Here is a 25,965-nt window from a genome sequence, read left to right as displayed (position 1 = left end):
GGGAGGGCAGTCCTGACAGAGGCTGTTGGCTTCCGAGGCGGGGAAGCTGTTGGTGCTCTGTCGTGGGGCCGACAACGGGCACAGCGGATGGAGCGGGAAGGTGGCAGCACATGGGGCGCTGCAGGTAGTGGTGTGGAAGGGGAATGAGTGGCGGGAAGGCATGTCCGAGAGAGGGGATGCGCAGTACCCAGAGCAGGTGTGTGGGCAGGAGGAGCTGTGGGGCTGGGCTGTTTGGAAAAGGCCATCTTGCTTCATCTTCTCAGCGACAGAATAAAGCAGAAGCACATACAGAACCGATGTCTCAGTGGTCACAGTGACCCCAGCATCGTGGCAGGGGCTGAGAGCACAGGGAGGACTTAGCACCTATAGCCCTAAGTGGAGGGTGGCTCACCGCGCTGGGAGAAAGGACCCTTTGAACCAATGCAAGTGAAAGAAGAAAAGGAAGGGAAGGTTCTAGGAGTGATAGAGTGTGCAGTGTGGTCATGGCAGGCCTGAATACCGGATGTCTGATGAGGGCAAGGGGAGAGGCCAGAGCACCTCCCAAGACATTAAGAGGAGTGGGTGCTTTTTAAAATTTGCATGTGGTTTGTGTGAGACCAAGAAGCAGTGTCTTTGAAGAAGGAAGAGGCCCTATGGACCTGGGGTGTCAGGGCTCAAAGCGGGGGGGCCAGGAATAGGGTTGTTCCAGCCTCCTTCTTTGGGGTGGGAGTGGACAGCCCTGTGGACCTCATGACAGTGCCAGGAAACCTCTCCAGGAAGTGGAAAGGTCCATTCTCAGCCCCCGGATTCTGAATCCCCAGCACTTAGCAGTGGAGGGGAGATGAAAAGTGTTCCTGTGCATGTTGGGGACATCTTGGTGGCTTTTTCTCCATTTCACTCTATCCCTGTGGCTGAGCACGTGGAGGCAGTGCCCAGGTGTCCAGACAACAGCCCTTCCCGCCACCTGGGAATCCTCAGGGAAAAGTGGCCTTTCGTACAGGGACAGGGCGTCATTTCAGGACAGAAGGAAAACAAGATTTGTAGACAGCCTCCAGAGGATGAGGCTGGGGAAGGAGAAAGGGTAGAGAGCAGGTGAGCAGACAGCCCTTCATCTGGATCTTGGAGAATGTGGTTTCTGTCCCTCCTTGAATTACTTCACTCAACCACCCTGCCCCCTCAGAGGCCAAGGGCAGGATGCAGACCCAGGAAACCCAGGCAAGAATTCTCAGAGTAGCATGAACCTTTGCAGCTTCATGTTTTAACTTCAAAGTCTAAGTGAACTTTGGGTTCCCTGTATAACGTGCCCCTGCTGTTGTAGTGTAGTTGAGTCTGTGTCTTCGTAGGGAAATGTCCCGAGAGGTGGCTTGCGTGTCTGAAGCTCCAGTGCCAGCACCCAAGGGCTCGGAATGGAGGCCGGGATGGGGGCGCGGCTGTGCTCTGGCTTCACCCGCTGGCCCCTTCTCTGGTGAATCATCAGGATTCTTGTCCCATCAGCCGTAAGAGTAGCCCATAGCCATAGGAGACTGGCACATGGTGGAAGGTTCTAGATGGTAAGTGGGGGATTCCTACATGTACCAGAGGTGGGTCCCCTGGCCTGCTCCCTGTCTGTGAACCATCCCCCACACCAGCATCTCACGTGCCCTGCCACCCTCTCTGTAAACTTGGTCTCGACGCCAGTGTTTCCTGTGGGAAACACCAGGCTCTCCCTTTCCCTGCCTTCCTTTCCTTTCTCTGCCTGCTGTCAGCTGGGCTGGGACAGACTCAGCACTATAAATGCTGCATTTTCCCTTTAGTTAAAAGTGACTTGTTTCTATTTTTAAACCAAGGCTTTTGAAACCATGGAAGCCCATTTAATAGGGGTGTGAGATTCCACAAACAGCGGTGCATCTCGGAGCCCAGTGTTTACTTGAACGTCAGATAGGGAACAAATCCTATCCCTTTGGTCAAGAGCCTGTCCCAAGGATACTAGGGAAAATTTTATGACTCTTGGACATGAGATGCTCATTTATTATAGGTCTCTCCTTTTGCTATCAGGCTCAACGTACAGGGTTTTTAAAAAATCTTTTAAAATCAACTTCATTGAAGTTTAGTGTACATACGACAGAATGCACCTAGTGAGTTTTAACTGTCTGTGTGTGTAACCACCACCACTGTCTACACAGAGAACAACCCGTCCCCTCAGGACGCGCTCCACGCCCAGCCCTCGCTCCCTGGCTCCTCGCATCCGAGGTCAGCCTGTGACCGTCCGGACCCCGACTGCTGGCTGATGTTGCCCGGTGCCCGTACTCGTTCTGTGCCTGGCGCTGGCGGGTCTGCTGAGCGCACGTCCACAGGGTCCTGTCCTGCAGTGCTTTTCCGCGGGAGCTCGGATCGCGTGGGCTGTTGAGCAGGAGCGTGAAGGGGCACAGCTGGTGGGGCTCTGCGGCTCTGCTGAGAGCGAGGGCAGGCAGTCGTGGCATGCCATTTCTTTAGCTGGCTCGAGCCCGTCTCACAGCAGATGAGCAGTCTGGAGAGCTGTTCCTGGAAAGAGGAGGACATGGAGTTTCCTGGCACTGGTAAAATCCTGGGGCTGCAGGCTGATTTCAGATTCCTCTGGTGATTTGCGGTTTGTGTTGATTTCTCTGCTGGGGCTAAGGGGAGTCTGAGCGTGATCTTTATTTTCTCAAAGGCATTTTCATTTGCTACCCTGTGAAGACTCATAGATGGCACAGACATTCTTGGCTAAGACTCGATAACTTCCTCTGGTCACTTCTCACGCAGTGTGACAGATTTTTTTTCCTTTGAGTATGAAGTAATTAAAATTGGTCCAAATCTGGAGTAAGCTACCAGATGGGCCTTGGTGGGCTGGTGGTTCCTTATCTCTGAGTCACCTGCCAAGCTCTCTGATCTTCAGCCTTGTCTTCCTAGGGGTCCCCCTCCCCGGCCCTGTTGGGGGGCACAGGTGCATGTGCGTGCTTGCACACACACACACACACACCCCACCCCCCAGGTGGCAGGGTCCAGGCTAGCCTCCCATGGGCACCAGCGTGGGTCCCTGCAATTACTTCGCAGGCTACAAACCTTCTGGTTCTTTCTGGAATCTACTGTGACTGTCTTCAGAAGTAATTTTTTTTCATCCATTTGTTCACCAAAGAAACATTCACTCTCAGGATTTGTTTTGTTTTGTTTTTAACAGCTTTAATGAGCTGTGATCCACATGCTGTATAACTCACCCATACGGAGTGCACCGTTCTCTCAGCACTCCTGCTGTATTCACAGAGCTGTGCACCCATCGCCACATGCGGTTTCAGGACATTTCTACCGCTCTCCAAAGAAACCCCACATCCGTAGCCACTACCCCTCCACCCCCCCAATCCTGCTGTCTCCAGCAAGCACTCACTTACTGTGTGGCCGGATTTGCCTGCTCTGAACATTTCATGTAAGTAGAATCATAAGATAACGTGGCCTTTTGAGTCTGGCTTCTTTCGGCCAGCGTCTCATTTTCACGTTCATCCACGTGGTGGCAGGTGTAGTTTGAGTGTGCCCCGCGGTTCAATGATTCGGTCATTGCTGACAGTCCATCATGGACTCCCACTCCCACTCTTGCCCAGTGCGGAAGCGGGATAGTGTCCTTGCTGGACTATTGAGGATTTTGGGAGATCGTCCTGTTTGGCTACTTGGATTGGCAGGTGGTGATGTGTCTGGGCTTGTCCACCAGGGTTTTCCCTGAAGACCGTTGCCACAGGGAGGGGAGGACCCTTGTCCCTGGAACCTTCTCTGGAAACACTGCACTGAGGGGCAGGGCTTGGCCTTGGATGATGTACTGTTGTGGACTTCGACCCAGAAGCTCCAGGTTATTTCAAGCAGCTTCAGGCCAGCTCCTAAAACCATGCCCTGTGTCCCGTTGCTCCTTAAAGCATCAGTGGAGTTTGACATTTGATTAACTTCGGTCCTGAGCAGTGTTTCCTGAACCCATAACCCTCTGAACTAGGCACCTAAGCACCCCCGGGATCCAGAGTGCAGGTCCGTGAACCAGCCGCAGTTTGCCCAGAACTCGCTCTTCCAGGGCAGAGGTGGGCGGAGGCTGGCGTGGCTGCCCCAGCGGCTGGCACTGCTTCCCAGAGCTCAGGGTGCAGGATGCCCGAGTCGTTTACATCAGTCACCTGGCCAACCTGCCCTCTCTATCCCAAACTCAGCCTCTGTGGAAAAGTTTGGTGGGTGGATGATTGGTTGGTTTTTAATTGGGAACTTATTTTTAAGAGAGAAATGCACTTTTTTTTAAAGGTTTTATTTATTTGTGAGAAAGAGAGAGAGAGCGCACAAGCCGGCAGAGGGGCGGAGAGAGAAGCAGACTCCACGCTGAGCAGGGAGCCCGATGTGGAACTCCATCCCAGGACTGTGGGATCATGACCTGAGCCAAAGACAAATGCTTAGACTGAGCCACCTGGGCGCCCAGGAACACTTTCAAACACCCATTTGGCATACCTTTCATCCCACTTGACAGTTATTAACATTTAGGCATTTTTGCTCCAACTAAATGAAGTTACAGGATGTTCTGTCATTTCGTCTCTACATATCCAGTGTACATCTCTTCAAGAGTACAGACGTTTTCCAAACAGGCGCAGTGCTGTTCTCATATCTGAGAAGATAAACGAAGCCATTGGTTGTTGATTTTAGTAATTTTTTGTATGTTGTGCCAGAGAACTGTTTTTTTTTTTTTTAAAGATTTTATTTATTTATTTGACAGAGAGAGATTACAAGTAGGCAGAGAGAGAGAGAAGGAAGCAGGCTCCCTGCTGAGCAGAGAGCCCGATGCGGGACTCGATCCCAGGACCCTGAGATCCTGACCTGAGCCGAAGGCAGCGGCTTAACCCACTGAGCCACCCAGGCGCCCAGAGAACTGTTTTTTAAAGTGTCAGAGTCATCTCTCTCTCTCTCTCTCAAATAAGTAAAATCTTTTTTAAAAGATGGGGGGTGGTGGTGCCTGAGTGGCTCAGTCGGTTAAGTGTCTGCCTTTGACTCAGGTCATGATCTCTGGGTCTTGGGATCAGGTCCCATATAGGGCTCTCTGCTCAACAGGGAGCCTGCTTCTCACTTTCCCTCTTCCGCTCCCCCTGCTTGTGCGCCCGATCTCTCTAAAATAAAGAAAATCTTTTTTTTTTTTAAGATTTTATTTATTTATTTGACAGAGATCACAAGTAGGCAGAGAGGCAGGCAGGGGGGCGGGGGAGCAGGCTTCCTGCTGAGCAGAGAGCCCGATGCAGGGCCTGATCCCAGAACCCTGGGATCATGACCTGAGCCAAAGGCAGAGGCTTTAACCCACTGAGCCACCCAGGAGCCCCTAAATAAAATCTTTTAAAAAACTAAAATAAAATAAATAAGGTATCAGAGGTAAACTGTGTGGATTCAGAACTTGGCTGAGGGGGTTGGGGGGCAGGGCCTCCTTCCAGTTTAAGTGAGACTGAACTGTTTGGTGCCTCCAACACTGAACCAGCGGCTGAGAACTACCTGTTAGGAGTCGGAGCTAAGACACTTAGGACATCAATGTTTAAAGGTCAGGGAAATGTCCCTGGCCTGGCCAGACCGTGCTGGTCACCAGTGGGCAGGCACCAGTAGCCCGCACTGATGGGCATTTCCCCTTCAGTTCCTAGCCCTCTGCCATCTACAGCTGGTGCTGGCCTCGGCCCTGCCCTGTGGGGCCTGACTGTCTCTGTTTTAGAGGGGACTTAGAGCCTGGCTATTGAAGGGTGAGCCAGAGATAAATTCAGGCTCAGTGCCTGAACCCATCTCTTGTGTGGCAGAAGGGAAGGTTACCCTCGCTTTAGGCGTTGTGCAGAAACCTCCAGGGGAGCGGCACTTTGTACCCGAATGTGAGGTGCCAGGGTCCATCCTGCTCTTGGTGCGTGAACCCCTCTAACCCGTACGCTCATATTCTCTGGGACAAAACAGCACTTTGCCCTGGATGACTGGGGAACCACATCCTTTCCAGTGACCACTACGATATATTTTGGACAGAGATGACTCTTAAAATTCAGGACTTGCCAGTTTTTGTCCCATTTCCCAGGATGTGGCTGGCCATTTGAGAGGCATGAGGTCCTTAAGGTCACACCAGAATGTTCTGGGCCTCAGGCCGCGTCCTGGATACCAGCAGGGTCACGGGCTGGAGTGGGCGGCCACAGATGGGGATGCTGAGCCCTGGAATGGCCCAGCTGTTCAGGAACCAAATAGCAGAGCTGTTGTTGACCCAACAGGGTTTCATTTTTGAAGGTGCATCTCAAGAAAGAAGAAAGAAAATTGACATGGGATGATGAGATTTGCCTAGACGGAGGATAGTTTCTGTGTTTGGTTGGTGTTTCTGTTTTGTTTTGTGTTTGGAACTAAGAACTCAGACAAGTACAGCCCTGCAGCTGTGCGGGGCTGTCCAGGGCCGTATGCCCGCGGGCCTCTCCCTTCAACTTTTGTAATGGCTGTGTCCCTTGTTTTGTCAACACACCTGGCTGCCTCTGTCCTGTCCAGAAAGAGGGTTTTGCCTGGGTCAGCCTGGCTTTCAGGGGTTCCAGCCAGATCCTGTATCCAGAGACCAGCTCCATCCCCTTCTGTGGTCGGTCTCCAGCAGGGCTCCTGTCTCAGTGGAGGTGGTGCCCCAGCAGCTGGCTGAGCCTGGACCTTTGGGGCCACCAGGCCTCAAGCAGCTGAACAAACCTTGTCCTGATGAACATCCAATTCCATCTCCCGAGAGCCCTGGGGTAGGGCACCTCGCACTGTGGGTAGGGCTACAGGAGGGATCCACACCATGGAGACCCCACACAGGCAGTGCACAGGCACTTGGCTGAAAACATGGAGGGAGGGGGAGGAAGCAGGTCCCCACTTGTTTCAGCTTTTGAGGTGGTGCTCTGTGTGGGGACTTGTCAGCGGCGTGGTCCCCGCCCCTAGGAGCTTGGTTTGTGCTGGAAAGACAGAACCCAACATGGCCTCAGAGCCACGGGGCTCCTGCAGTGCATCTGCCTCCTCCTGCCCTCGGCTGGCCCTTGGCCCGACTGCTCAGCAGCACGTGGTTGGGGTGGCTGCCCGCCTAGCCAGCCCTCACAGGAAGCCTTCTTGCTGAGTAGAGCCTGCTGGGGTTATGTCCAGGGCTTAGAGGCTGAGCAACTGCTCCCCCTCCCAATTCCAGCAGTCAAGCCTCGGGTGGATTTCAGCCCCTGGCAGCTCGCATATTAGGAGACGTCCTTCCAGGGCCCCTCCCGGACACACCTGCGGTCTCACAGGAACCGGGCATTAACGATGCCAGAGCAGTCAATGCAGGTGACCTTGAAGGATTGTCCCAGGCACTTAACTTGGGCTGGCTGAGTGGTCAGGGCTGAGCATCGGGGCCCCTAGACCTTTGGACATTGCCAGGACTCTGTCGGTGCACACTCAGAGAACCAGTTTCTAGAGTAAACTCAGGTTGGTAGGTAATGACCAGCCTCTCCGGGGTCCTGCCACCAGCAACATTTGTTATGAGAAAGTTCGAACATGCAGCGAAGTTGAGTGTGTGGGCACTAAGTTCGTGCATTGTGTCTCACCTGCTGCCTGGATCCAGTGGTGAAGATTCAGTGTTGTGTCCTGTTTGCTTCTGAAATAGTTGGATTCTCTTGAGCCATTTAAAGTTAGTGGGTGGCTTAGTGGGTTAGGCCTCTGCCTTCGGCTCAGGTTGTGATCCCAGGGTTCTGGGATCGAGCCCCGCATTGGGCTCTCTGCTCAGCAGGGAGCCTGCTTCCCCCTCTCTCTGCCTGCCTCTCTGCCTACTTGTAATCTCTCTCTCTGTCAAATAAATAAAATCTTTAAAACAAATAAATAAATAAAGTAAGTAAGTTTCAGACCTCAGGACGCCTCACTCCCAAGAATTCCTACGTAATTACTCAGTTCCTTGTCCAATACCGTCAGTAACAGCTTTGTAACATCATGGGTCCAGCCTGTGTTTCCATTTTCTCAGAAGGTTTTGTTGATTTGTTCTTTTTCCCGGTGGGGTTTTACATATCACATTCGGTGGTGGGTCTCCTCACCTTTTTTAGTTTACTTTTTTCTTTCTTTCTTTTTTTTAATGACCTTTATCTTTGGAAGAGACCAGGCCAGTTGTCTTGCAGAATGCCCCTAATTTCATGTTTGTTGGGCGTCATGGTGTCCTTGAACTGAATGAAGCCTGTGTGCGTGTAGGCGTGGAGGCTCGATTGGGTCCGGGCCCAGCATTTTAGGGGGATCCCTGAGTGATTAGCGAATTTCACATCGCGGTTAGAGGCTGGGCTCGAGGGGCTGCTAGACCTGAGGTGGCAGGTTCTGCTTTCTTGTAGTCATTAAATCCTGGGGGTGCAGGTTCTTTGTCGGAGCCCAGCCTTTCCACCTGCCTGCCTTTAACTGAAACAGGCTGCTCCAGCAGCAGCCTGGGCTGAACACACCCTCCTGATTCAGAAGAGTTGTGGGCAGCGCGCCTGCCTAGTCCTCAATCTCAGGGTCACGCGGTCGGGCCACATGCTGGGCATGGAGGTTGCTGAAAGAAAAATAAGAATGCAGGATCCATTGTAAAATAAATAAATAAATAATATATTTTTTAAAATAAAAGAATTATTAGCAACTCATGACCCTTGATTTGAACTTTGGCCTGTCTCGTGGTCTGTCTCCCTGCCCACGAGACTCTGTTGGCTGAGTCGGGGAGGAGAAACAGCCCCGCCAGCTGGTGCCACTTCCGCTGAAATCCAGCCCAACTGTCGCCCCACACCAGGCTGCCCCAGATGAGACCCGGTTGGGAGAGGTGGGGGTGTGGGGTGAAGTGGGAGGAGGGGGTGCTCTCTGCAGTGACAGAGAGGGAGAGAGAGGCGGGAGCAGACGGGGAGGAGCGGGGTGGGGAGAGGCACCCCATTTCCTCATCTGCAGTGTGGGGATGACTGCCCCCTGTGCTCAGGGCTGTGGTGAGAGACACTCTCTGTGCAGTTACTGAGGAGATGTCTGTCTATGGGGGACAGTACTAGTTTCCCTGTCTTGCCTGCCTCACAGGTGAGCATGAGAAGAGGAGGAAGTAGCGTGCGGTGACAGTGCCCGGTTCCGTGGGCTGGTGACGGGGCGCGGCTGCCCTCCTGACGCCGCCTCCCTCCCTGCAGGTGTGAATGACAGAGGTGGTGCCGTCCAGCGCCCTCAGCGAGGTCAGCCTACGCCTCCTCTGCCACGATGACATAGACACCGTGAAGCATCTGTGCGGCGATTGGTTCCCCATTGAGTAAGTTGAGCGGCGCCCACTGTCCCAGCTGCACTTTGGTGGGGTGGGGGGCGGGGGGCCACTCTCAGAAGCGCAGGTGCCTGAGCCAGACGACTTGCTGGGACAGCCAGCATGGCCTGGAGGTGCCGTGGTGGCCCAGGGTTACCTTGCCTGTTGTTGGACCCCGGGCGTCGGGCCCTGACTGCCATCGGCCTCTTTCCAGCTCACGGCCTCCCCGGCACAGAGAGTTCCCCGGAAGGCCTCTCCGGAGGGTCTTTAGCTGAGCAGATGTCCAGTGCGCGCTGCTGACGATTCAGAGCACTGAGCAGCAGCGTGGCTGTCAGGGCTGCGGCCTCGGTTCCGTCCATTGGGGTGCACGCCTGCAAGTGCTCGTTACTCAGCTGGGGGCGGGGGCAGGCGTCTGCGGAAGAGCAGGTATGTTTGCTGACGAGGACTCCTTTAAATGAGAGAATACACGGAAACCGCAGACTAGGCAGAGGGCGTATCCCAATCCTGCTTTTATTTGAAAACATGCGCCAGATGAACGCTTAGGGTTGTTCACCAGAGCAGGATGTTTCCCGTAGCCTGGGGGGCAGATTATTAGCTGCAGTTTTGTCGCTTTGCTTCCATCATGGGCACATCCAGCTTTTGTATGGAAAGAGTGGGCGCAGGCTTCGTTTTACTGCCTGGCAGTTAGAAGATAAAGAAGTACCAGTGTGATGGGCAGCACGCCAGCCAGAGGGAACACTGCTGTATATGTCACATGCGGCAAGGTGTTCAGACTGTAAATCCGGAGTTCTCATCACAAGAATTCTTTATTTTCAAACAAAAACAAACATCTTGTTAAAAAATGAACTAGATCCTGCTAGGCCTCGTGTTTACAGGAGAGTCCTGACCTCAGACTGATGGTTTAACAACCTGTTGCAGGCAGGGATGGCGGGGACGGGCAGGCTCTGGTAGGAGGTGCCTCAGCCCCTGGGGTGGGGGGGATGCGAGCCAGTGGTGTCTTCAGGGTCACAGAGGGGCCCTGCTTCCACCAGCAGTCCCACTGCCGCTGCAGAGTAGCCTAGTATGTGCTTGGATCAGGCCCCATGGAGGGCGCATGCGTCTGGTAGAGCCACACGGGGCTGTGGCTCCTGAGGCACCCGGCCTGCCGGCCTCTGCTCACAGCTTCCTACAGCCAAGGCCTCAGGTTCCAAAGACAGCGGAGTGAACTGCAGGCCCACACGCTGTATGGTGGTAGCTCCGTGTTCTGGCTGCCACGCCAGCCGAGCCCCCTGGGTTGTGTGAAGAGGACCAGGGAGGGGTGAGGGTGATGCCTTGTAGGACCTTCTGGTGGGTGGTCAATGGCCTCTCCAGAGCAGAACCGAGTAGAGGACCTGTCTGCTATGTCACTGAGAGGGTATGGCGCCCTTTCCCAGCTCTTGGTCTCAACAAAGGCATCTTAGACTAACCTGTTATGTCTACTCCAAATTAAAAAACCCACACTTCCCGAGGCCCCAAGTGCCCCTGCCCTTCTGACCATGCCTTCTGGCTATGGTTGAGTCTGTTTTTGTTACCATCCAGGGGCTTTGCACTGAAAGTTCTCATCTTGCTCCGCTGGTTGGTGGTCTTGGTGAACAGCCCCTAGCAACCCAAGCCATACCCTGCCCTCAAAGGCTTGTCCCTGCCCCTGCCCAGGGAGGTGCAGTGAACTCAAATGCCATTCACCTGTGAACTTGGCTCTCCCCACACCCCCAGTCTTCAAAAGGACTCACAGAATTCTTGGAAATCACTCAGGTCTGTGGGGCATCAGGGGCCATCAGTCTTACCTCTTCCAGCTGTCCCTCCACATCCTGCTCTCATAAAGAGAATGTCGTCAAAAGGATTTTCCCTCTCATCTCTCCTGTAATAATAGTAAAATCATTTTTCCAATCAGAAGTTCCCAGTCTTGTTTAGGGGCTCCTGGCTAGTTCAGTCAGTTAAGTGTCTGAGTCTTGGTTTAGGCTCAGGTCATGATCTCAGGGTCATGAGATCAAGTCCTGCATTGGGCTCTGTGCTCAGGGTTGCCTTGAGTTTCTCCCTCTTCCTCTGCCCCTCCCCCCCAAGTAAATAAGAAATTTTAAAAAAATTTTTTCTCTTCTTAAGGAAAGAAAAAGACATTTTTAAGAAATTCCTAGTCCTGGGGTACCTGGGTAGCTCATTTTAAGCATCTGCCTTCGGTTCAGGTCATGATCCCAGGGTCACAGGATTGAACCCCACATTGGGCTCCCTGCTGGGCAGGAAGCCTGCTCCTCCCTCTCCCCCTCCTGCTGCTTGTGTTCCCTCTCTCGCTGTCTCTGTCAAATAAGTAAATAAAATCTTTAAAAAAAAAAAAAAAGAAAAGAAATCCCCAGTCCCATCTAGACAGATCATGCTTTAAGAAGACCGTCTGGTGCAGTCTCCTTCTTAGCCTGGAGTGGTGGGCACACTGTGGTTCCCCTGTGAAGCCCAATGTTAGTTAAACTTGACCTTTGCAGGTTCACCTCAGTTTGTTCTCCTCCTCAGGTACCCAGACTCATGGTATCGTGATATCACCTCCAACAAGAAGTTCTTTTCCCTTGCCGCAACCTACAGAGGCGCCATCGTGGGAATGATAGTAGCCGAAATAAAAAGTAGGAGCAAAATACACAAGGAGGTAAGTGTGTGTAGCGAGGGGATTCCCTGTCACTGCACGGGCCACTGGGATGCGCGACCAAATCACGCTGCCTGCTCTGTGGCCCTTTCTCCTAGGAGCCTGAATCCATTGCGGGACGCATCCCCAGTTGGGTTGGTTTCTTCCTGGGTGTAGGTGATACAGTTAGCCACGAACAGGAGACCCAGCCGCAGGCTTCACAACGACTGTCATTTCAGAGTAGGGAGGAGTGTAAATGACACGCTGAGAGCCCCCAGAGTTGTCGGGGGCTCTGGGAGGATCGGGGATTCGTAGAAACGGCCAGCAGTGCTGTGGTTGGTGGAAGGACATGCCAGGTTCCGGTTAGCGGAGATCTTTTCATCCTTGTCTTAGATTTGTGTCAGAACTCCTAAGGGTCTGGGGGGCCCATGTAAGCAAGCTCTGTCCTGAGTGTAAAGTAAAACACGAGGTCATGGCCACAGACACATGGTTCCACGTGGTTGTCTTGGGTCAAGCTTCGGCCTAACAGTTTTGGTCATCTTCGGGACGGAGCAGTGCTTACCGTGTGGGTGTGTACTTCAAGGGCAGGAAAGAACCCGCTGACAACGGGCAGCTGGTTCTACCTGTTTAGCTTCAGGTTATTTCCTCAGAAGTACAGTAAAGACATCTCCCTTTGAAAGACCTGACCCTGTCAAGTATACTCCATTTTGCCCATAATTAGATTCTGGCAAAGGTAGCTTCTTTTAAGAACTACCAGCTTCCTGCTGAGCTTTTTAATTCCACTTGGTCTCGCACGGAGGTGAGATTCAGTAGCCTCCCAGGCCGGAACTCCATCTCCGAAACCGGGGCGCGGGCATGGGGCGATGTGGGCGGCGCAGGGCAGTGGAGGGGTGGCTAAGGCCCCCGCTCCCTCTACTTAGAGACCACCTGGGGGCAGCGTGCGATCCAAGGCAAACCTTTTCAAGCTTCGTCTGGTCCCCAGCGCCCCGTACGTGTCCGTGCAGCACGGTTGAATCCCTGTTACCGCCCTGTGCCGGGAGCACCACGCATCCCCAAGAGAAGCAACACTCTGTGCCTTAGCTGAGCCATGTGTGCCCCAAGGACCTGCACCCTGTCATTTCTGTGTGGGTTGTGGGGGTGACTCTCCATTATCCTTTGCTCTGTCCCCTCGCGCCCCAACCTCTGCCCCCGGAAGTGTCATGATCAGGGAGTTGGTGGGTGAGATGTGCCCTGTACCAGGTGCCTCAGCCGTTAATCTGCCTCCGTGTCTGCCTTTTCCTTCAGGATGGAGATATTCTAGCCTCCAACTTCTCTGTTGACACGCAGGTTGCATACATTCTAAGTCTGGGAGTAGTGAAGGAGTTCAGGAAGCACGGCATAGGTAAGGGGCGCCGGGCTCGAGGGCACGCCACGTCTGCTCCAGCCTCCCTGTCCAGTCATTTCCCATGTGCCGATGACCAGCCCATAAATGTCCCTCGTCCCCCCCGTCCTGCAAGGACGTTCAGCCTCCTGCCCCACCACCAGTCCATGGGCCTTCAACCTGCGCCGTTTGCACCCACCGTCAGGTCTCTGGGGAATGGGCCCCTCTCAGCACACCTGCCACCACACACGACTTATGTTTGGTCCCAAAGTGTTCTTGATTAAGGATAGAAAAATAGTCCCAGGGACGCCTGGGGGGCTCAGTCAGGTTAAGCGTCTGCCTTCAGCTCAGGTCGTGATCCCTGAGATCACGAGGGATCCTGAGGTCAAGTCTCACATTGGGCTCCCTGCTCAGCAGGGAGCGTGCTTCTTCTTCCTCCTGCCACTCCCCCTGCTTGTGCTCTCTCCTTCTCACTATCTGACAAATAAAATCTTTTTTAAAAAAGAGAAAAAACCAGTCCGGCTGCCGTTTATCAGACGCCCACTGCATGCTGGGAGCTGTGCCCAGGCCTGTCCCCAGGTTCCCCCCACTCTGCCACCCGGCCAGTAGGCAGCGGTCTTCCTGTGTGACCCAGGCCTGCCTGGTCTGCCTTTTCCAGGGCTCGAGTTTGCTCTTTCCATCATAGGAGAGTTTAGTGAGTCTCCTCCCTGGGCCCAGCCCCTTCAAGGGAACTCCCTGGCCCCAGTGTATGGTTCCAGATGCCCGACAGTGTGCGGCAGACGAGCCCCATCTGGCTTTGGGATTTTAGGGGCTTTGACCGGGTGGTTTTGGGAGTTCCATCTTCGGTATAGTGGCAGGGAGATGTGTAGACATGTCTGGCAAGGTCGCTTCTTCGTCTGCTTCATGCACCCTGCCAGCCTGTCCTGCTGTGTGTGACTGTCACCCCTTCTCCTGCAGGTTCCCTTTTACTTGAGAGTTTGAAGGATCACATATCAACCACTGCCCAAGACCACTGCAAAGCCATCTACCTGCATGTCCTCACCACCAACAACACAGCAATAAACTTCTATGAAAACAGAGACTTTAAGCAACATCACTATCTCCCCTATTATTACTCCATCCGAGGGGTCCTCAAAGATGGCTTCACCTATGTGCTCTACATCAACGGCGGCCATCCTCCCTGGACAATCCTATATCCTTTACTTCTCGGGGGTGAGGGATGCGGCTTCCCAGCCTCAAGGGTGACTTGCAGGGGCAGGGCCCACATGCCAGATGGAGCCCCGTTGCCTTCACGTGATTCACAAGGCCAAGCTCACGGGACACATTTTTCCTGACCAGGTGGTGCTGTGGGTAGATCTGGTTGTGCTCAGTGTTCCTCAGACTTCAGCTGGCATGAGCTGTGGGCTTTAACACTCTCAGCCCGTGGTCCACCCACCCACCCACGAAATAGCAATGGAGAGCCTCCTGCTCCGGGCGCGCAGGAGAGACACTTGTGAGCCCAGCAGACCATCCCCTGCCCTCAGCGGGCCTTGTTCGGGCTGGGGAGAAGACACACAGTGGGGCGAAGAGAATTGCTGGCTGTTTGGATCACTTGGGTTCAGACCTTTTCTTTCCTGAGGCCTGTGACCTATAGCTGTGTTCCTCCCCTACTCTCTCTTTAGCCCTCTCTGGGCTGGGATAGGAAGAAGGGAGGCTGGGAGACTCCCTGATGGAGGGTGTGGCCCCTGACACTCTGTGAGCATGCGAGGAATGAACCCGGGGAGGCAACGATTTAGTCATGTCACAGGGGAGTAAACAGGAGGGAGAAGCATGGCCCCAGACCCTGCAGGCCTCCTAGTCCCTGTGAAGATGGGACCCCCCCTCCTTGTCCCAGGGACAGGGCCCTGCCTTCTGATGACTGAGCGTGGGAGTGAACTGGGAACGCTTGCTCTTCCAGCATACCTGTCGCTCCAGCCCACAGTCCCCGTCTGCCAGCTTTGGTCCAGGTGTCCCTGTGCCCGAGGCCTTGCCAGAAGGTCCTCTTGCACCGTGTGCCACCTTTGCTTATTTGGCACAGCAGAGGACCTCCAGCTGAAAGACTCTCCGGAGCTTTGGGTGTCCTTCAGAAACGGTGTGGCATCTGCATGCAGTCCTGCAGATGACCATGTGGTTCCCTGCTGACGGTGCCACCCAGGGGTGCGTGGGCAGGCCAGGCAAGTCGGAGTCTTCCTTAACGGAGCCCCACGGACTACATCCAACACCTGGGCTCTGCGCTAGCGAACCTCAGCCCTTGCTCCATCCCGCACAGGATCTACCGTCAGGCCCACAGCCTGCTCTGCAGCTTCCTGCCGTGGTCTGGCATCTCCAGCAAGGGAGGCATTGCCTACAGCCGGACCATGTGATGCCAGCTGGGCAGCCACCAGCAGGCCCTGCCCTCCGGCACCCCGCAGAACCGCCTTCCTGGCTGTTGGACTTCTGTCATCTACAGAGGAGCCGGTGACCCCTTGCCGGGCCCGTTGGCCTGCCCCAGCTGCAGGCCCAGTGCTACGCAGGCTCGGAGCAGAGCGTCGCGGGCACACCTGGTCTCTGACAGGTACTTGGGAGCGGGTGGCGTGGGGAGAGGGGAGCAGAGCCCCGTGTGATGGTGGTACCAGGAAATGAAGCCCGTGCCGCCCTCATCTGTAAAAACAGGAGGGCCTGAGTGGCACTTGAGGCACCGGGATGTTGGGAAGTGGTCCCAAGAGCTGAGGTAGCCTGACTGACTTTCAGAAACTTCAGGAAGGAAAACTGAGTCCTTGAGCCCTTGGCCAGACTTCTTTCTTTTCACTTCCTGAACTACATTTTAAACAGGAATGCATTCACATGGTTCAAAAATGGAGAAGGCACCAAAAGATCAAGCTCCTCCTCCCGCCGGCCCCAACCACTCAGCTGCCCTCCTTCTGCATCGTGGCCGAGCGCCCAGGTCTGCTTTGGCAGCAGCTGCTTGGGGCAGGTGCCTGGTAAACCAGAGCTCTGCTCAGATGTGCCCACTTCTGAGGTCATGAGTGCCACAGAGAGCTGTCTCTCAGACTTCCGAGCCACAAGGGGTCACACGGACTGCCAGGCCCACACCCTGGTGCACGGATGCAGCCCAGAGCACTTGGGTGCTGGGGGGGACTCACACGGCGGCACTGCATGACCACTTGGGCTGGATTCCCCCATCTGTGCCTTGATTTGTGTGCAGACTGGGAGGGACTCCGGTCCTGGAGGGCTCGTGCTCCAGGTTAGAGCAGGACATCTCCTTGGGGGCCTTCACCCCTGCTCCCCTCTTCTTTCCCACAGGCTCTTCCAGCCCTCTTTCCTTTTCTGGTAACCTCCGGAAACCGCCGCATCTGCCTGCGTGCGCCCTGGTCCCGCCTTCACGCACATGTGCCAGCCCTGCTGGCTGGCTGGGGTGTGGCAGCATTCGCTGTGGTCTGTTTCCTCTTCTGATTTCTTCCCCTCCACTGCTGGTTCCTTTTAGCTCCTTTCTCCAAAGCCGGAATGAACTTTTATTGGAAGGGAGGAACCCAGGTGTTAGGGACAGACCTCACCCTAAAGACAGGGGAGCCTCAGAAACAAGGGGGTGAAAGGGAATGCCAGATCCTTGTCCAAAACCAGCCCGCAGAAGCCTGGGGTGGGGGGAGCAGCCCTTGCCTCTCTGTGAGGGGCTGTCGCTTGGTGGACAGAGCCCAGAGGCTTTTCACCCAAGCACAGAGCTCGTGTTGGGTCCATGGTCAAAGGAGCGAGACTGATACAAAGCGAAGGTCAAGCAAAGTTTTATTTCGCACCAAGCATCAAGAATCAAACTGATCGGCCAGGGCCGTCTCTTGCAAAGAGGGGACCCCTCCCAGCCTCACAGACTAACTTTTATAGAGTAAAGGCCATGTGGTTGAGCCTGGCCACATACAGGTGGCCAGTTGAATTACAGTTCACCCTATAGTAGTTACTTGATTCAGCCTATAACCTTGGCTAGAATTGGCGCCTTTGTCTGGCGCCTAAAAGGCGGGGCTCACACTTCTTGGCGGGTAATACGTGCACTTTCACTTGATTGGACGTCTCCACCTGGCCGAACACGTCCCTGTATCTGGGCTCCGTTATCTCTGCTCAGCCTGACATGTCCTGGTATCTGCGGTCTGTTATTGGGGCTATTTGGCCGTATTTCATCCGTTCTGTTTCTAAGCGCTTTCCTCTTGGGGGAAGGGGCAGGTTCAATCTAAGTTTTCTGCATAAACAAAAAAATGGCTCGCTCTGGCTAAGCAGGCCCTTATACTCGGGGGCTTAGACCCTGACTCGGGAGGTCAAGTCCTCCGGTGCCCTCCTGCTGAGGGCTTCTCGCTGTCTTCGGGAGCGCGGATCTGCCTATTAGATGGCAGGTGTTGGCTCACCTGAGCTTCCCCCAGAGCTGGGCTGAGGACAGGGGCAGTGAGGTTCCCGGGGGTCCCCTCCCCAGCCCCCAAATCCATGAGCTACAGCTCCCAAGATGAAGACAGGAGGAAGTCGAGTGCTCTCGATCCAATGGGGCCCAGCCTTTGGGGCTGGGGGCCATCACGTGCCTTGCGGCCCCTCAGCCCCCAGGGGCAGAGACAGGAGAGGCTGTCAGAGCCAAGAAGTGTGCGTGCGAACATCACTCGCTTCTGGCATCACCCTTACCCCCACCCCCACTGCTGCTTGCCGCCTGCCCGGCCCTCTGCAGTAGAGGGGGGTGGCAGTCATGCCCAGTGTTGCTGCAGTGTCATGGAGCCATGGCCGCGGTGCGCCGGCCTTAGGGCAGGAGAAGGGGGAAGCAACCAGGCTGAGGGCCGAGGGCCGAGTGACTGCCATGCTCCCCTCCCCCAGAACTGCCCAGCGTGGAGCCGCCTCCACTCTCTGGGTGGGAGAAAGGTGTTCTCAAGAGGAAGGCGAGCCCTGGGCCCGGGAAGCACTTTTCCTCCTCCAACCACCTTCTGACTGGCGGTGTCCCCCTCAGGGACAGGTCCCCGGCTCGCTGACCTGTCCCCACCTCTGCACTGACCTTGGCGACATGCTGAGGCCCAGCTTGGTGTTCTCTCTCATCTGAATCAACGGTGACGTGTGATTTTTATTTCTGCCCCGAGGGGTCAGGAAGAGTCTTCTGGAAGGTTTTGCCTTGGACATTCATAATCGAGCTCAGAGGCCTTGCCCTGCCCTTCCCTCCGTGCCCCCAATCACTGCAGTGTCCAGCCCAGTGTTGAACAGATTGTAGTGTTTTGTCTCATTACAAATAAACAGACTTTAATTGGTCACATCTTGTCTTTCCAGTGCTAGGCCGCCACACTTTGGGCCCCAGCTCTGTGGCTAAGGGCAGATCAGGAGCTGTTTGTCCACTGTCAAGTTCCAGGGAGGGCTTCTAGCTTAAAGGGCTGACTGCTTTTGCCTCATCTGCTGAAGAACACAGTGGTGGGGAAGCAGTTCTAGAGCTGAGCAGCGCACCAGGCTCTGAGAGCAGAAGGCCCTCAGTGGCCACCAGCGGTTCGGGGATCTCTCTGCAGCTCATGGCCTTAGCTAGGGCCTGTTCCTGTCACGAGGCACTGTCCTGGCTTAGAGAAGGTTCCACAGGGGACTCAACTCAATTGTCAGGTGGGGACTCTGGGCCGCAGCATGGGAGCCTGGGGGAGGGTTCCTCTGGCTGGGCCAAGCCTGGGGCCAGGGGTTTCCACCAGTCTCACCTCGGAGCTTCTGGCCACTCTGGGGAAGGAGGTCTTGTTTGCCACTCCATTGGGCAGATGAAGACTGGTTCAGGAACTGTGAGTTAGCTCACAGCGACTCAGCACGTGCATGGTGGCCGGAGAGCCCAGCCCAGGCTGGGACCCCTCCAGAGCCCACGTGTGCTGCTCCCCGGGGGTCGGGCATGATCCAGGCAGCCCTCCCTGGGGCACAGGGCAGAGGCACCTGCAGAGCTGGGTGTGGGGGAGCCCCGGGGCAGAGGAGGGGTTGATACCCCAGAAGGGGCACCGAGCAGTGTCCCTGGTGCTGGCAAGTCACACCCAGGTTACTAATGTTGGTGCATTTCCCTCTGTGCCGCTGGGCCAGCTTCAGGAGTAAGTAGCGGACTCGCTGGGGCCCTTGCCTGGCTGTGTGGCCGACTGTCAGCTTGCCCCCTGGGAGGATGGGGCTCGTGGTTGAGCCTTGCCCTGAACACAGCTGTGCCTTCCCAGGACGGCCTCCCTGAAGTGGGCTTCAAGGGCACAGTGTCCCCAGGGTAGTGAGTGCACATTTCCACGAGTGTCTGCTGCTCTGGGATGTTCCTTCACGTCAGCTCCTGGGCCCCAGGACACTGGGACTATGGCTTCGCTCTCAGCCTCTCCCAGAGTATTTTTCAAGAAAGTCTCGGGAGGTTGAGGGAGGAACTGTGTAGAGGTCAGCCCAGCAAGTTCTCTTTGGACCCAGCTTGTCTGCTGCAGCAGTCTCTCCCATGGAAGGGCTGGGGCCCATGAATCACTCCAGGAGGGCCCAGAGCTTGGCTGTGGCTCTGGCTGTGGCTCTGGCTGTGGCTCCCTCCATATGGCCTCTCCCGGACTGACCTGGTTTCCCATCATGTGAGACAGGCCTCCCCCAGTGCACACACTGGAAGCTGCCAGGCATCCTTCAGGCCAGATCTGCCTGGAGCCCCTCCCTGGTGGGGCCACATTCTGTTGGTCAAACAAGACCTTGAGCCAGTCCCAATTCAAGGTGAGGGGAGGGGGACTCCATGAGCCAGATACTGGGACGCACACATTAGAGGCCAGCACAGTGGCCACTGACCACAGCCTGGGTGTCCCAGGATCTGGACTGTGGAGTGGCCTCTGCTCCCCTCTGAGCCTCACAGCTTCCTCCAAAAGTGAGGGGATTGCACCTCTGACTATCTGCATGGACCACATACTGTGGCTTCTGGCAAGATCTCATTTCTGCCCAGTGCCTGGGACAGCCTCCCTAGCTTCTGTCTTCATCCTACCTGGCCTTGGCCTTCTGAGGCAGTAGGTGTTGTGGCAGACGGAGGAGACACCCTTTTTGTCATCCCCTCAAGTGGATCATCTGGTGGACCTGCTGAGTAACTATGTCTCTGTCCTGGTCCCAGCTGGAGCATTCAACATCTCTCATCAGTCCTCCTTCTAGGGCTGTTCTCTGGCTGCTGCAACTCAGGCTCCCACCGCCCATGACCACAGCCACACTGTAACAACCTGAAAATCCCGCAGGGACCTCCAAAATGAGACCAAGGTACAAGGGCTGGGAGGGGACCTTATGGATTATTCCTCTCCATCTGAAAGGAACCCAGCTGTCCAGGTGTCCAGAGTGTCCTTGACATCATCACGTGATTTGCCTGGAGCCCCTGGTGGGGCCGGCTCAGCCACAGGCTGACCTGGGCTGCTGGGACTGGAAGTCAGCCACACAGTGTGGGGCACTGAAATAAACCCAGGACATCCCATCCTGTCCCCCCCCCGGGCTGAGGTCTAGTGATATAGAACGGGATTTCAACCAGAGTGATTCTGACACACACACACACACACACACACACCTGCCCAGGGGACATTGACACTGTCTGGAGACACCTGATTATCACACTGGGGGACATACTACAACGAACAGGATGGCAGCCCCAGCAGAAAGATCCAGACCCAAATGTCAGCAGAGTCAAGGTTGAGACACCTTGGTACAGAGGAGTCCAAACTGTATGTGCCTGGAGACCAGCCTTCCTGGGAGAAGGACTGTACCCATCCTGTGTGGAGGGACAGGGCAGCCAGGGGTCCCCCAAGGGGCAGTGAACTAACCAAGGACTGTAAGTGGTGGCATGGGGTTCAGCTTGCTGTCTTCCCCCACACCCTCCCTACACCTGGCCTGCTTCATTTGTCCTCCGCGGTCTCAGCTAGATGGCGTGGCTTGCATTTAGGTCTTTTGAGATGTACATCCAGGAAGACTTCAAGGAGTTTCCCCCGCCAGAGGAGGACGTTCACTTCGGAACCAACACCAGTAGCACCTTGGATCTTCCCTGGCATCAACCTGGAAATTCACTCTCAACACAGATGGCAGGTGCTCCAAGAGGCTCTTTCTCTGCATTGACCTCGCCACAGACAGACCCAGGGACAAGAAGGTGCAGGCCTTGGCTTTTATTGAAATTAGACCTTCAGGCTCCCCGGCCTCTTGGGGCCTAAATCTCCGCTCAGCCTGGCCTCCCAGGGACAAGTGGCCGACCTGAGCTGGAGCAGGCTGCAAGGGCTTCTATTTTTTCTGCTCCTCCTGAAGGACTTCCTCCTCCCTCCCCCCCCTTAAGTCTTCTTCCTGAGGCTAGCCCAAGCTCTGGTGCTGGGCAGCTGCTGGGGTGTCTCAGTGTGGGACGACTGCCGGTAGGGACTGAGCCCTTCCTGCCTCCTCCTGAGCCTGCCTCCTCCTGAGCCATCCTTTTTCCTCCTGTCCACAGCTGGGACAGCCAGGCTTGGCACTCAGATCCCTATGGTCTCTCCAGAGCCCCAGAGCGGGTTCGCTTGCATAAGGGACATGTGGACTCCTCTGAGGCCCCCCAGGACCTCTTGGATCTGAGCCCCAAGCCTTCGGAGGGACCCAGCTGGGAGGGGACACCCTTGGCTGGGTCCATGCTGGAACTGGAAGCTGAGGAAAGTAGGGAGAGACAAATCACTCAGAGGGACCCAAGTGGAGGCTGCCAGGCTATCCTACAAACCCCTCCTCAACCCGCAGAACCAGGCATTCTTCAAAATAGGAAGGGAGGGGGAATTCTCCTGAAAGAGAGCCCATGAGGGAGGGAGGAAGGAGGAGGAAACAGATGGTTCAAGCTGAAAGGACCCTTGTCTAACCACCCCCTCATTTTATAAATGGGCACACTGAAGCTGGGGACAGCAGGGGTGATGGTGGGGAGCTGTCCAAGGTCCTTCATTGAGTGCAGAGCTGGGACAGGAACCCCGGAACCTTGGGAATGAAGAAGGGCCCATCTCTGTCCACCTGAGTCCTCAGCCAACCCTTCCCTGAGTCGTTCCCTCCTGTCTCCAGCCCTGCGTCACCCAGACAGGTGCTTACCTGTATTTCCCAGGCTGTCCCTGGGCACTGGAGCTTCCAGAAGGGCTGAGCAATGGCTGTTAACGGAGCCCAGAGTCCCCTGTGGCAGGTCTAGGGGCCAGACCATGCTCTCAGGCCGTGGGAGGCAGCCCCTGGCCATGAGCCGGCCTAGCCAGTGGCTCTCACACTGGCCAGCAGCCTGCATGTGGCCTGGCAGGTAGAGAGCCAGGCCCCGGAGGTGGCGCAGCCGGAAGTTCTTGGGTTTGCTTCCCTGGGCACTGGGGCACTGCTGCTGCTGGGCCCCCAGACCCCCCTCGTAGATGTTGGGTGGTGTGTCGGGGTGGCTGGGATGTCCTCGGGTCCAGCTCACTGCATCTGCAGAGGGGAGAGCAGGAGGGTGGTGGCTGGCAGGCCGCAACAGCCAAGAAGGGAGAACACAGTCACATGCTCTAAGACCAGCTGGTGTGATGGGCACTCCTGAGACTTGCTGAGCCTCACTCTACCTTTCCGTCAGATGGGCGTAGTCCCCTGCCTCCCACCAACACCCCGCACCCAACACACACATACTACTCCTCTTCCCTTTCCCAACCAACAGGAAGGTCTGAGAAGCCTGAGATCGTGACAGAAAGAGCTCTTTCAGTATTTCAAGCCTTTTCTACCACCCCTTTCTTCCCCCTACCCTAGAAAGAGCATTCTGGTGTCAGTATAGAAATTGCAGTGGGTCCGGGATCACAGTCCAGGGTCACACAGCCTAGACCAGTGGCCATTCCCCTCTCCCAAGCATGCATGTCCCTGAGGCCACTGGTGGCTTTGGGCCCAGGTCAGAATAGGAGTGCATCTCTCCTCCTGCCACTCCTCCCTGCAGCCCGGCACCTTCTCTTATGCGCAGCTCAGAGAACGCACAGACCAAGGCTTCCATGGAGGGCCAGCGTGGTGGGGGAGGAGCGGCTGGGCCTCCTGTGCAGCAGGGCTCTGCTCTCCCCCACCTGGGTCTGCAGGTCTCCCATGGCAACCAGCTCTATGATGTCAAACGGAAGACTCCCAGCCTTCCTGGACTCCCAAGTTTGGGAGGAGATGCTGCCTAGGGCTGGAGCAGGGTGGGTAGAGGGCAAGGGAAGGGGGTGGAACCCTAGGGGAGGTCCCTGATCCTCTGACTTGGGACAAGCTACACAAAATAGACTCAGCTCTTGCAGGCTGGAAAGTCACTCCCAGGGTGACCTCTTGGGGTCTCAGTTTGCTCCTCCATGGGTGGGAAATGAGGCTTTAGGGACACAGACTTAGTGAGATCTGAGCCAGTGCTTTGAGCCTCCTGAGGAGGTGGTTCAGGGTAGCTGAGCAAGTCACTTAATTTTTCTGAAATTACACTGTCTATTGCCCTATAAATAGATGATGGGGTATCATGTGGGTCATACCAAGTATTAGGATGTGGAAGAACTGGAGCTCTCGTGTACTGCTGAGGGGAATGTAAAGTGGTACCACTGCTTTGGGAGGCAGTTTCTTCAAAAGTTAAACTTTCACCACTCCTCATTCACAGATGACATGCTCTCATGTAGGGAAAACATTAACTCACATGTAAAAACAAAGCTGCTTTGAGCTGATAAAAACCAGTAGAGAGAAACCAGCTTATTAGTTACAGGATATAAGATCCACTTACTCAAAAAATTGTATTTTTATGTACTAGCAAGGAACAAAAAGAATAAAACAATAAAACTAAGGAGGTACAAGATAACATTGAAAACTACAAAACAGCTAGAAAAAAAAAGACTGACAAATAGAATACCCCCCAAAATCCTTGTTTATGGATTGAAGGTTTAACATTGTTAAGACAGCAAGACTCCCCCAAATGATCTACAAATTCAGTGCAATCCGTATCAGAATCCCAATAGTCTTTTAGACAGAAACAGGAAAGCTGATCTTAAAATTCATGTGGAATTACAAGCCAAATACCCAAAAACAATATCAAAAAAGAAAAAGTTGGAAGATTCCTTTTCCCTGATTGCAAAACTTACTCTAATTCTACAATAACCAAAACAGTGTGGAATGAGTATAAGGCTCGACATCTCAACCAATGTAATAAAAAGGAGAGTCCAGAAATGAAGTCATGCATCTGTGGTCAATTGATTTTCAACAAGGGGACCAAGACCATTTAGTGGGGTACAAATAGTCCCTTCAACAGGTGGTGCTGGGACAACCGGATAGCCACAACCAAAAGAATGAAGTTGGACCCCTACCTCACGCCATATACAAACATTAACTCAAAATCCAACAAAGACCCAAATGCAGGAGATAAAACTATATAAAGAAAACCTGGGGCTGGGGCGCCTGGGTGGGTCAGTGGTTGGCCTCTGCCTTCGGCTCAGGTCATGATCTCAGTGTCCTGGGATCGAGCCCTGCATCGGGCTCTCTGCTTGGTGGGGAGCCTGCTTCCCCCCTTCTCTCTGCCTGCCTGTCTGCCTACTTGGGATCTCTGTCTGTCAAATAAATAAATAAAATCTTAAAAAAAAAGAAAAGAAAAGAAAAGAAAACCTGGGGTAAATCTTCATGACCCTGGATTTGGCAGTGGTTTCTTAGATACAGTAACAGAAGTACAAGCAACAAAAGAAAAAAATAGATAAATTGGACCTCATCAAAACTGAAAATTCTGGATAAGATGAAAAGAGAAAGGCAAAAAACAAATCAGCGATTGCCAGGAGGAGTTAGGTGAAAAGGAATTTTTGGGGTGATGGAGCTGTTCTATAGTTTGGTCGTGATGCTAACTACATGACACTATACTCACCACCCACTATAATTGGCAGAGCACAAATGAAGCACTGAGACGGCAGCCAGAGTCACTTCTCTTGGTTTTCCATTTTTTAAAGTTAATTAAGTAATCTTTGCACGCAGTGTGGTGCTGGAACTCATGACGCTGAGATCAAGAGCCACATGTTTTCTGACTGAGCCAGCTGGGTGCCCTGGACCTTAATTTATTAATTTTATTTGTTTGTTTGTTTGTTTGTTTATTTGAGAGAAATCACAAGTAGGCAGAGAGGCAAGCGGGGGCGGGGGCGGGGGAGGTAGGAGGTAGGAGGGTAAGCAAACTCCCCACCTAGCAGAGAGCCAGGCGCAGGGCCCAATCCCAGAACCCTGGGATCATGATCTGAGTCAAAGGCAGAGAGAGGCTTTAACCCACTGAGCCACCCAGGTACCCCTAGGGTGTTAATTTTTTAACAGCTTTATTGACATATAAAATGCCCATATTTAAAGTATGCAATTTAATATATTTTAATAAGTATACACATTCAAGAAACTACAATCAAAATAGAACAAATCTGTCACCTCTGTTTTTATGTGCCCCACTCCTACTCAGGGGAACATTGCTCTGGTTTCTGTCACTGTAGATTTGCATATTTCTAGAGTTTTATATAAATGAAATCATACTGGGGTGCCTGGGTGGCTCAATCAGTTGGGCATCTGCCTTCAGCTCAGGTCATGATCCCTGGGTCCTGGGATGGAGCCCGATGTTGTCCTCCCTGCTCAGCGGGGAGTCTGCCTGCCCCTCTTCCTCTGCCCCTGCTTATGCTGTCTCTCAAATAAATAAATAAAATCTTAGAAAAAAACAAAACCTGTTCTTAATTTTTAGCAGTGTATAGGTGGGAGTGCAATTATTGTGTCATGATAATTCTGTTTAACTACTTGAGCTGCCAAACTGTTTTCCATAGTGGCTGCACCATTTTACATCCCCACCAGTAATGCTCAAGAGTTCCAATTTCTCCACACTTTTATTAATACTTATTTTTTTCCTTTAAAAAT

General features: G+C 54.2%; 3 protein-coding genes across 7 annotated transcripts in view; 2 read left to right on the top strand and 1 right to left on the bottom strand.

The window, feature by feature from the left end:
* ZNF174 (zinc finger protein 174) overlaps positions 1 to 9,073 on the top strand; it is a 61,249-nt gene extending 52,176 nt beyond the window's left edge. The window contains exon 3 of the mRNA XM_059415516.1: positions 8,986 to 9,073. Coding sequence (XP_059271499.1) covers positions 8,986 to 9,011 — 26 coding nt within the window. The 3' untranslated portion in view covers positions 9,012 to 9,073. The remainder of the gene's footprint in view (positions 1 to 8,985) is intronic.
* Positions 1 to 21,147, top strand: part of NAA60 (N-alpha-acetyltransferase 60, NatF catalytic subunit) — a 43,812-nt gene extending 22,665 nt beyond the window's left edge. For 2 of the 5 annotated variants that reach the window (XM_059415528.1, XM_059415527.1), the window contains exons 2-7: positions 9,090 to 9,205; positions 11,711 to 11,840; positions 13,101 to 13,197; positions 14,134 to 14,368; positions 15,401 to 15,748; positions 16,006 to 18,437. In XM_059415528.1, the coding sequence (XP_059271511.1) occupies positions 9,096 to 9,205; positions 11,711 to 11,840; positions 13,101 to 13,197; positions 14,134 to 14,368; positions 15,401 to 15,557 (729 nt within the window). In that variant the 5' untranslated portion in view covers positions 9,090 to 9,095 and the 3' untranslated portion in view covers positions 15,558 to 15,748; positions 16,006 to 18,437. Of the gene's footprint in view, positions 1 to 8,996; positions 9,206 to 11,710; positions 11,841 to 13,100; positions 13,198 to 14,133; positions 14,369 to 15,400; positions 15,749 to 16,005; positions 18,438 to 21,058 lie in introns of those variants that run through there. The other 3 variants (XM_059415530.1, XM_059415526.1, XM_059415531.1) reach the window with 3 other exon arrangements.
* A 151-nt stretch (positions 21,148 to 21,298) lies between these two features.
* C11H16orf90 (chromosome 11 C16orf90 homolog) lies at positions 21,299 to 23,183 on the bottom strand. The gene is made up of 2 exons (XM_059415891.1): positions 23,163 to 23,183; positions 21,299 to 22,675 (listed from the first exon to the last, which is right to left on the bottom strand). The coding sequence occupies exons 1-2, from the start codon at positions 23,181 to 23,183 to the stop codon at positions 22,178 to 22,180; spliced, it is 519 nt and encodes a 172-aa protein (XP_059271874.1). The 3' UTR covers positions 21,299 to 22,177.
* Positions 23,184 to 25,965: the final 2,782 nt, after the last annotated feature.

This window comes from Mustela nigripes, chromosome 11 (assembly GCF_022355385.1).
Source record: "Mustela nigripes isolate SB6536 chromosome 11, MUSNIG.SB6536, whole genome shotgun sequence".
NCBI lineage: Eukaryota > Metazoa > Chordata > Mammalia > Carnivora > Mustelidae > Mustela > Mustela nigripes.
The sequence above is the reverse complement of the archived record's forward strand: the minus strand, read 5'-3'. Positions and strand labels throughout refer to the sequence as shown.